At 38.2% G+C, this 11,271-nt stretch overlaps 1 protein-coding gene across 2 annotated transcripts in view; it reads left to right on the forward strand.

Moving 5' to 3' along the window:
* ITGBL1 (integrin subunit beta like 1) overlaps positions 1 to 11,234 on the forward strand; it is a 145,875-nt gene extending 134,641 nt beyond the window's left edge. For both annotated transcript variants that reach the window (XM_068677823.1, XM_068677812.1), the window contains 4 exons: positions 2,922 to 3,068; positions 8,329 to 8,442; positions 9,967 to 10,081; positions 10,616 to 11,234. In XM_068677823.1, coding sequence (XP_068533924.1) covers positions 2,922 to 3,068; positions 8,329 to 8,442; positions 9,967 to 10,058 — 353 coding nt within the window. In that variant the 3' untranslated portion in view covers positions 10,059 to 10,081; positions 10,616 to 11,234. The remainder of the gene's footprint in view (positions 1 to 2,921; positions 3,069 to 8,328; positions 8,443 to 9,966; positions 10,082 to 10,615) is intronic.
* Positions 11,235 to 11,271: the final 37 nt, after the last annotated feature.

Raw genomic sequence — 11,271 nt, forward strand, 5'->3', positions numbered from 1 at the left:
CCCCACAGTCCTAAGGAGCTGCCACAAGCCTCAGCCTCCCCTCCACTGTAGCACTGATGGTTCAGCCTGGGTCTCCTGGCTGCAAATATACCACTCACCAGCACCCCCAGGCTCTGCCCATTAGGTCTCACAAAATTTCAGTATGAGGGTGTAGGTCATGCAGCCAGGACAGACTAAAGCTGGCGTCAGTACCTTTGGACATGGGTAGCAATGGACCTAGCAGGGCAGGGTGGAAGCTTGCAGCAGGGGCTACAGAGAAAGCATCATAATAGTGAAAACTATTGCCCTTTGGTTTCTTCTTCCACCAGAAATGGAAGCCCAATATCTTGAAAGATTTGTAAATAAGTCGGAGGAGACATCTGAATGTATTGTAGAGAGAATATCTAATTGAGAGAGATGTAGATAAGTCTTTGATGATTCCTGTTCCAGTAATTCCAGCATTGTCTCATCTCACCTCACCTCACATCTCATCTCACCTCATAATATAGTAAATATTATTTGAGTAAATTAGACTCCTCAAGACAAAAGAATTCTTTATGCTTTGGGGATTTATATGGTTTTACTGGGTGTAGTGATTACACAGTGGTCTCTGTGAGATGCGAAGCTGCCCCGTGTTGTGCACAGCCAGTTCCAGCTGGCTCTAGAAGGGAGGGTCAAACCCAAAAAAAAAAAAAAAAAAAAAAAAAGCATGTCAATGTTATGTGGGAAATTGTGGGAAATTATTTTAAGTTTTATTTTCTGAAAATTAATGGATTATTTGTTACCTTTTTATTTGACTTGCATGAAGGCTTTACGGACATGACCATTCTGTGCGTGCTTTAAATAATAATGACTGTAGAAGAAGATTGAAGCAAAATTATTTCCTTGGTTAAATAAGCAAGGATTTCTTACTATTCTTTGCTAAAATGAGTAAAGTATTTCTATCTCCATAAATAATTTTCCAACACCTAAATCAAGTTGAGCATTTTGCTCTTCAGTAGTTGATGTATTCTTAAATCTAATCTGTATGTTGCTAAGAAAAGAATTAACAAGGCAGATAAAAATGCTCTGACAGTAGCTTATCCATAGTAAGTTTTTGTAGACCATTGTATGGCATCTACCTGGAAGCAACATATGGGAAAGTATGTCTGCTTGTTTTCTTCATCTTGTGTTTTGGTTTGCGGTATAGATGTTGTTTCCCAGTCCAACACAGAAGCTAAAGTAGCATCAAGTGTCTATTATTAATAGCTATCAATGTATAGTATTTGATATATGGTAAGTGCATATATGTAAATTTTTAATTCCTGAATGTAAGTTGCAAAAGTGGGCTAGAATACTCTCATAATAAAGCTGTGTCATTGTTACTGAGCGTTTATGTTTCTGTAGGTAAGCAGACCAAAGAAATAAGGAGCAATCAATACACAATCTGGGCTATGAAAATGAACATTTACATGGCTGTAAATATGAACAGCTTCATGATTTTGGAGCTTCCAGTATTTTCTATTTTAAATTAGTGAAGTATTTGGCTATCAGTAAAACCTTAAGGAATTCCACTTGCTGCAACTACAAGATTTGTCTCTCTTTTGCACTGCTATCAGTACCGCCTCCTGGTTTACAAAGTCAAGTTGCAGTGTTGCCTCACCAGAAAAACACAAATCAGAAAAGTAAATTGCTGGTTTGCTTCTTTGCATCCTACAGCTCAGTGCTTTGCCAGATACTCCTATTGCTTTTTGCTTTTTCCTTTCTTCCCAGCTCCCAGATTATCTCAGTTCCGTCATTTCCACTCCCATTGCCCTACATAACTGGTGGGATAGGACAAAAGTCAGTGGTATATATAATTTGCTTCTTTTAAGCACAGTAAACTGAACAGCTAAGGATTTATTTTATTTTATTTTTCCAGAGAAATACAAATCTGTGTTGAAAAGTGAAATGCTGGTTGGGAGACATTTCTTCTTTTTCCCATTTTACATTTCTGTACTGTCTGCATTTGCTGATATTTTTTCCTTCTTCTGGCTTTTCACCTTAGTTTAGTATTTGACTTTTTTTTTCCCTTTAAACAAATAAGTCTCAAAAATCTATCTATCTATCTATCTATCTATCTATCTATCTATCTATCTATCTATATTTTTTCCTAAAATCAATTATACCATCTAGGCTCTGTATTTGAATGATGTTCTAGGATTTCTTTGGCTTTTCCCTCACTTGTCATTACCACTTCTTCTTCCACTATGATTTCACAATCTATTTCTGTCCACTTACTCTCCGTTCTATGTTTTGTTTTCTAGTCCCTCTTTTCTTTCTGTCCTTTCATTTCACCCTCATTCCCCCCTTGTTATTAAGACCTTTTGAAAGCTGTCCTCACTACTATATTTTTCTTCTGCTTGTCCACTTTCCCTCTCACTCAGGCTTCTTGTCTCAATTTGGGAATTGAAGTCTATCTGTGCCCACCTAGTAGTTGTATCTGCCTTCTTCTTCAAAGGCCTTCCTCGGTGCCATGCAGTTATATGCTCTGGAGGATGCTCTGGTCTCTTCCTCCTCCTTGCTTCTTCCTCCGTATTTCATTACAGTATCAGGATTGAAAGTGGCAAACTTTTTAAACTTCTGAGCTGAGATAGGGGTATGTGTAGAAGAGATGCAGAAGAGAAACACGATTTCATTAGGGTGGTGAGAACAACTATTTGTAGGGTCCCTGGTTTTAGGTACAGCCAGATTTAGAAAGTGCACAAGAGCCTGGTGTAATGATCTTCATCCTCCAAGGGGTTGTGTCTGTCTTCAGTAGGTTGTGGATTAGGGAGTATCTTATAATGCTGAGTTGACGCTTAGCTTTCAGGATGAGAGAAGAAATGGAAAAAGATCTGGAGGCGGTGAGCCATACCTATGCTATTCAGTATGTCACTGTTTTCTGCTTGTTTTGCTCATAACCTACCTTGGTGTCATTATAGGCCATGGCATCTGCTCCTGCGGCCGATGCATTTGCCAGAATGGGTGGTTTGGAAAGCTTTGCCAGCATTCAAGGAAATGCAACATGACAGAAGAGGAGAGCAGAAGTCTCTGCGAGTCAGAGGATGGTCTATTATGCTCGGGGAAAGGTAAGAACTTGCAGCTGAGCTACCCCATGGCAGTGCACTGGAAGAAGAAAATGATCACATTCCGGCAGACTAATGTGTGTGGCAGTGGGTTGTTGTTTAGTAACCCTTTCTTTAAAAGGCACATATTATTAAAAGGATGTTACATTCAGCTCTGTAATGCACTTACATCCATTTTGTCAACACCCACCACAGCCGTGCACGCTTAACAGTGTTGGTCTCCTATGCAATTTGTTAATAGCAGATAATTTCCTGTATGTGTTTATCCGATGCTCTGTGTCGAGCAGCTGTACATTATAATCTAAATGTTGGTGCTCCATTCAATCAGAGGGACAGGATAACACTGCGGTGGACAAGATGGCAAATCTAATATCTCAGACAACAGTAAGTGGGGGAGTGTGTTTAGCAGCAACATTTGATATGGTTAACCTCCCTCCCGCAGCACAGCAGCAAAAGAGGGGTAGACATTGTCAGCCTCCATGACTCTCTCATTTTCTTCTTTTTATTCAGATGGTTGCATCAGCTTCAGTTCAGTTATAAAAGAAAATGCCAGAGGGATAAATAAAATTTAGAAAATATTCATAATTAACTGAAATTGTTCTCTGAGATTTTTACCTTGCAGTCTTTCAAGCTTGGACATTGCATTACTGGAAAGAAGGTTTTTTCGCTCCCCCATAGTGCAAGCTATCTGTTTTTTATATAAAAGGTCTAAAAGTGAAGAGACAGAAAATAGGTGGTGGGAGTATTTGGAGGATAGAATGCACCTGGACATGGATGTGACATTTCCTCTGCCCATATATCCATTGCATGGGGAAGATATTATCTTACCTGCAAGCTGGAAAAAACAAGTAGGAACCTTCTACATCAGGCAGATTTCCAGTTGTCCCTTCTGGTAACTTCTATTTCCATGCAAAGGAAATGTATATGGGGTTTTCAGCCTGACCTTCTTCCATCTGTTTTATTACTTGTCAGAATTCCCCCCAATGCACCATTTCATTTGGTTTTCCTACAGCTGGTGCAAAGCCATAGAAAATGAGGAAGTTGCACTGTTGCTCTGTTGCTTCCAGAAGATATGGCTATCTTTAAATAAGTGTATATGACATAGAATACTGAATTACCGGAGAATTGGAGTTACTCCATTTTACTGCAGAAGCTAACTTTTCTCTTCATAGCCTTGGTCTCCTTTTGAATCTTTGTATAAACCATGAAGGTGAGCAAACATGCTTAAAATCAATAAAATACACCATATTGGATTCTAAATAAATGTAAACATGAAAAATGATCTTGAAATTTAAAATATTTGTATTATCTATCTGCCATCTTTCTGTAAAGATGGCTTGGAGCTATTTTTTCCAGCCTGTGGCTTTTGCTCTGTCAGCAAGTAACTTTGAGCACATATATCAGGGCTACAAAATAAACTTGAGGCTGTGGGAGCAGATCATCTGGTAGGAATTTGCAGAGACATCAAGGATTTTTTTCCCCCTGTTTGCTAGGCTGCCTAGGGAGTGGTTTGGGATCTGGTCACTGATGTAGGCTGGAGCAGTCTGAAAATTGCTCTAAGTTATGCCCAGCTGCATGCAAACAGTGCTTTTAAACTTGGCTGCAAGAATGGAGGCTCCAAAGGCCCAGGTTCTCTACTGTTTTAGTGCACTGTTGAATTATGGGAATTGCAAACCTGGCCCTAAATCCATATCCATGAACACTGGTGGGATTTTTTTTCTTAAGTTTCTTTGGCCTCTAAGCACAGCAAACCTTCCAGTGTGATGGAAAGTGTCCCTCAGGACAGTCAATGTAACAGTTCTGCCAAATTAGATGCTAGAACAACTTTATTGTGGAAACAGCTGGGCATATGCAAGTGCCTGCTCCAGAAGAGAAGTATCTATGGAAGATAATTTGCAGTGGTATGTAGCCAATGAACATGCAAGAGGCAAATTGCAGTGCTTAGACAAGTTCTAATGTTAGGCACTGATTTTTTTTTCCTTCAGTACTTCAGACTTGGGGAGCAATCTGTTTCCCTTATTGATGGTGCCTGTGTTTCCTGTGAAGGACAGGAGAGGCATTTAGTGAATGGAGGGGTTGATCTAGTCCACCTAAATAAGGGTTACTGGGCACTTTTCCACCTTTGGGTGACATCCCAAACCTACTTCAACTTTCCAGCTGTGGTAGGCTAAAGCGGGCGGCACTTTCATAGCCATAAGGATTCAGTTGTGAGGAGGAGACTGCTAACTCATGCATCTTCTCTGAGCAGGAAAAGGATTACAGGCAAAGACAGACAAATTTCTCAAAACTTTTTTTCTCTCTATTATTATTATTATTATTATTATTATTATTATTAATTATTATTATTATTATTATTATTATTATTATTATTATGGTATATCTATTCTTGATGCTTAAATATGCCTGGAACATATGTCTTACTGGGTGCCCATACTTTAAAATGTTGTTCATAGCTAGTGTGACTGGCAATGTCTAGAGGCCAAAAATAAAAAATGGTTCTTCCTGTTTCAGTGCATTAAGCAATAATTACTGGTCAAATAACAGAGAATTTAGAACCTGTGCACTAATGAGAGTGCAGTGTTTGTTATTTCCATCTTTGCTGGAAACCTAGCCAAGGTATGCAAGTGCTATAATGGATTGAGGGAGCTTGAGTTTCTGTGTTGGTTTTAATTGTCTAAGGAGTCATGGTTTTCAGCAAGTAACTGCTGCACACTTGTAGAAAATTACACTCTGTAAATATAAGCAAAGTTGGACATCTACATTCCTAGGCTGTTTTCAGAATCTTGGCTTACTGACTGTGCCACCTGTAGTAAAAGCTCTTCCCAAGGAAAACAGCAACACCCACTATACTGCTGCCTCCCTGGCAGTAAATGTAGGGCTGCAGATGGCTACTGTAATGGTGCAGGACACGCAGGCTAAGTAATGAGCCAAATCTCATCCAAGAGGATCTGGCCAGCATCCCAGGGAACACCCCGCAACTCATTAGACTCGTTTTAATTAAACTGAGGAGGCTCCCAGAGCAGCATGCCCTGCTCAGGGAAAAGACTTGATACATTCATTCTCCCTAACAGATTTTACGTTGTGAAGCCTGATCTTCCTTGCTTGATTTGGCATTAAATTTCCTGTATCTTCTGCAAAATAGTTTTAAAACATTGTGAACATCCATCAGTAGTAGCATCAGTGTTTGCTTATGCAGAATCACTTCAGGTTTCTTACAATGCCATGATTTTACTAACTATTTTAATTTCACTAAAACTCTCATACTATTCATCACTATTTTCGGCTGTCAGTACCTTTTAGCTTTTATAAACAGGGATATCTGCTTTGATGACTCTCAAGTATGTCTTAGTGTAGCTTCTATAGAGTGGCCATGCAATATATATGCAATTCTTCATTGCCTATTTGTGTAATGTCATTTTTTATTATTATAAGGAATGTCAATATTTTCTATGCTGATGGCACAGTAAGCAATACACACTGAACCCACAGAAAAAATAGATACTTAACCAAGTATGCCCATTCCCAAATGTTCCAATCATTAGTTCTTCCACTGTACGTTTACATGTTCCAGGTTAAAACATTTCTCTAAAAGTAGGCATTGAGTCAATTTTTGTCAACTTACAATAAACTGAATTAGTGAGTTAAATTTTAATGAAAAAAATAGATACTCTGCTGAGGCTGCTCTGAAGTTTTAAAGAATTAAGTTTCAGTGATCAGAGAGACTTTAGCACTTACGGAAAAAACTGGGAAAATTGTTTGACGTCAACAAATCCACATTTGGATTTGGATTTTATTCAGAGGTCAGTGAAAGGAATGGAAAGGTGTCTTAGTCCCTATTAAGTAACCCATGCATTCTGTTTAAGTTACATTCTGACAGAATCAACCTCTCTCTATATAATTTTTTTTAATAATGCATTAAAGAAATCGGTGGCTTTGTGCTGTAATCATTCTGGAAATATCGCAAAAAGGTGTGATTTTCAACAGCATCTAACTCATTTATAAGTATGTCCTGTTAAAGGTCAACAGCTTCTTTGGTCACTTTAAACTCCACTTCCTGTAACTGAAAGCTGCAAATGTATTCTTTGTTATCATTTATTTGGGGTGGGTTTCTTTTTTTAGAGCTTTTTGTATAGTTTTGTTTTGCTGCGTGCTGTAACATCCTTTTAGAGCTAGGTCCACAAAAGAATTTTTGCTCAAAGGATTTTTTGCTAAGCTCCTCACCTTGGCATTTAAGTATCTGAACTCTGTATAGAGAAGGAGGTTCCGGCTACTGAGGATGGGCTTCATAAAAGCCAGCTTTCTTCAGGCAAATGTTGCAGTCAGCCAGGAGGAAATAACCAGTGGCATTTATAGTTGCAGAAAAGCCTCTCTCAGACCCTTCTGAAACTATAGACTTCTCAACTTACGATTGTCCAGGGGCAACTGCCCTTTTTCAGGATTCAGAGCCATGAACCTTCTCCTGAAGATAGGGATGTCTCTTGAGTTTTTCCTTAAAGGGAGGTTTCTGGTTCTACCCCACTTCTTGGTGGGTTATGGGTGGTGTTACCCAAATGTCACCACAGAGTCCCTGCTTTGCTTGGGGAGATGCAACCTGACGTCCCTGGAGAGGAGGAGAACAGTTTATCCCAACAACAGCCATTGGGGTACTCTGCAGGAATAAGCAAACAGCTGAACCATAACTATGTGCACAAACACTTCCTGACCTAGAGAAAATATTTAGTTATTCCATAGGAGGTGGAGCAGTGTAATTTGTGATGATGAAGATTTTTTGGGTCTAAATGGTAGACTTTGGGTCTTCTGTAGGCACATCCCTAAGGGCATTAGATGTGGAGGGCCATTTTCTTCTTGGTATGATTTTATTGCCTTCAGTAACAGTGGGTCAAGGACAATTTGAGCTTTTTCTAGTCAAAAAAGAAAGAAAGAAAAAAAAAAAAAACACATAAAAAAAACAGTTTCTGGGAAGACTGGTCCTGATTGTAGGTCTCGGAAACCAAAGGAAAGCTTCAAAGTGTGAGTCCTGATTAAGTGAAAAAGCAGAATGAAAGCATTAGGAGGAACGTCCTGCCATACTCACAGTGACTTTGAAAGAATCCTTTTATTCAAAAAGCTTTTAGCTTGATTATTTTCTTTTATAAAATAGCTTCTTAGGTAGCAATTTTGTGCATGTGTGTGTGCGCGTGTGCACGCGTGTCTGGGGATGTTATTTTCTAGCCTGAAAATGACAGTGCTCTTTGACTGTGAGTAATAATCTTTGTGATTTCAGGTTCCTGCCACTGTGGAAAGTGCATCTGTTCACCACAGGAATGGTACATTTCGGGCGATTTCTGTGAATGTGATGACAGAGACTGTGACAAACATGATGGACTCATATGCACAGGTGCAGTATGGGCTAACACTTAATTGCTCTAAGAAACAAACAGCGCTGATGGAAATTGTTAGACAAAGCCCATCTTCTTTCTCCATTGATGGAGGAAGTGCATTTGTGGGTTATTCAAACACACTGTAATTGTTTCTTCATGCAGTGTGATAATCAACTTAAGATTTCAAATCAACATTTGAAAGTCTGAGTATGAATTAAAATAAGTACAACAGCTATGAAATCTATCCACAATTTCCACTGTAGTAGACTACAATTGACTCTTCCTTGACAAAGAACTTATAGTGGCAGCATTGTCATCATAAGATTTCTTTAACTTTTGCTCTTGTGCTGGATTTTCTATGTGTGTAATACATTTATGTCACAGAAAACATTCATTTGGCTGATGATCTTTGGTAGGTGAGAGGCATAGAGGCATTGGTTAGGGGATCTTCCTTCAATCAGACAGTTCTCAGTGAGAGGGTGAAATACCTGACAGTTTTCTTATGACGTGATGGCCAGTGATTAAAGTGGTGTCATCCTAACATTGTCCAAATATTCATGTGGCAGATGCAAATAAAATTGGGCAGGCTGCCAGCAAGCACTCATGACAAATCTGGTGACAGGCAGTAACAAGGGAATTGTTCAATTAACTTGCTCGCTGCTTCCTGTTACAGATCTTAATTTTAGAAAATCTTTGCTGAGCAATTATTAGCTGTGGAAGAAATCTGTGAGATGGTTAGAGTCAGGCTGACAGTAGTAAACTGTGTTCACAAATGTGGTGTCCCAGCTAGCCCAATTAGCAAGGGTCCTTTTCTGGGGCATGTAGCCAGTACAGAAGCAACAAAAGCCTGATTCGTAGTGGCAGTGGCCATTCACAGATCTTCATAGAGTCGGCAGGAAGAGCATCTCACATCAGAAACCCAGTCTGTAGAGGTCTCCAGCTGAACATCCAGGAGTCATGAAAATTATTGAAATAACATCAAAATATGGGTCTCAGTACTTAATGTTCCCCTTTGCAAAACAGTACCAATGCATTTTTCATCTAATAGAGAGCTTGATAATATTTGTATAACACTTCTGAGAATTTAGGTTTAAAGTTTTTCAGGTTCAAAGGGATATTTTTGTTAATATTCTGTTTGTAACATTTTATCTCTGCATCATCATTAAAAAAATTTTTTGTTTCTTCTTGTACCTCAACATACAGTATGAAACAGTGAGCCTCAACAGCTGGGTGCAAATAGCAGTGGCATAATTACAATATTTGCAATTCTGCTGATGGCATTATTGAGAGAATGCCTATTAATTACATGTAAATGTGGGTTTGAGGGTTTGAGGTGGCTTCTTAATGCAATGGTGCAATAATTGCTTCCTTCCACAAAAAAAAAAGAAAAAAAAAAAAAGAAAAAAAAAGTTGGGGGAATAATAAAGGAACAATGCACCTCCTTTAACATGGCTTTTTCCTCCTCATAAAACACATTCTGATGTAGCACATTTCAGTAATGGTAATTGCCCTTTATTCATTCTTTATTCATTCTGTTCTAGGCAATGGTGTTTGTAACTGTGGAAACTGTGAATGCTGGGAAGGATGGAATGGAAATGCTTGTGAAATCTGGCTGGGGACAGAATACCCTTAACAAAGGACACCAGAGACTTAGAGGTTGTTGTTTTTTGTTTGTTTGTTTGTTTGTTTGTTTTTGTTTGTTTTTTGTTTGTTTGTTTGTTTTTTGGTCTGACTATTCTTTATGCTGCTAGAGCATTTAATTTGGAAGCACATATACATGGGTGTAAATACTCTAGAACAGTAATGTGAGAGTCTGCTCCTTAAAGAAATGAATGAGAAAACTAATAATAATAATAATAATTTCGGAGCAGGATAGTCCAAGCTCTATATGCTGAAATTATAAAAAAAAAAAAGGGTCATCTACAGTGCCTCAGTAACTTCGGTGGGGCTGAGATTACACCCCTAATGCCTATTTCTAAAGCAATCTTTGGGGAAAAGTGTGAGAAACCCTTTTATTTTTACGTTATCTATTTGTTTGTTGGCTCTCCCTATCAGTATGCAACAGTATTGCAGTATAAGAGTAGCACTAGTTAAGTATTTGTCAAATACTTAATTTGATTAACTTTACACTGTTTATCAAATACTTTGTTTGAACCTGTTTTCTTTCTAACCATCCTGATTATTCCCCAGATCCAGAAGAAGCAGTAAAGAAGCTTATCAAAACATTATTTTTTTAGTCAAAGAATTGTATTTGTATAACTGATGTTCAGTTACATGACAACCACAGACTGAAAACCCAAAATGTTTGAAGAAACCCTTGTCTGCAAAAGAACTTCTTAGTTTCTGTTAGAGTGTCATAAGTTGATTATCCATTCTACATACTACAATACTTTCAAATGCATAACCTATAGAAGTATAAGGAATTAAACTAATAAAGAAATAAATGTATGATTAGCTATTCCAAATATATAACCTGCATCTCACCTGTACTTTCCTCATAATGTTTTATGTATGTATAGCTGCCTAGTCCTTTTGAAAGTAAAGCAAATGAAAATTTGTTATACTAATAACTTTTAGGATGACAATTCTGTATGTTATTAGAAATCACTGCTTGGAACAGAATGCACTGTCACACATGGTATTCATTGAATTTCACTGTTTTCAAAGAAGTTGGGAGCCTGAAGGTCAACTGACCTGCAAAATCAGATGTGGTGTGCGGTAGTCTGGTCTCTGCCAACGATGCTCAAACAAGTAATTGAAGTTTTAATACAGTAAATACAAACAAAGCAGTGGTATGAACAAAAATTTTATTTTTATTTTCCAATGATGATATGCTCAGTGTGAAA

The sequence above is a fragment of the Anas acuta genome, chromosome 1 (genome assembly GCF_963932015.1).
Source record: "Anas acuta chromosome 1, bAnaAcu1.1, whole genome shotgun sequence".
Lineage (NCBI taxonomy): Eukaryota > Metazoa > Chordata > Aves > Anseriformes > Anatidae > Anas > Anas acuta.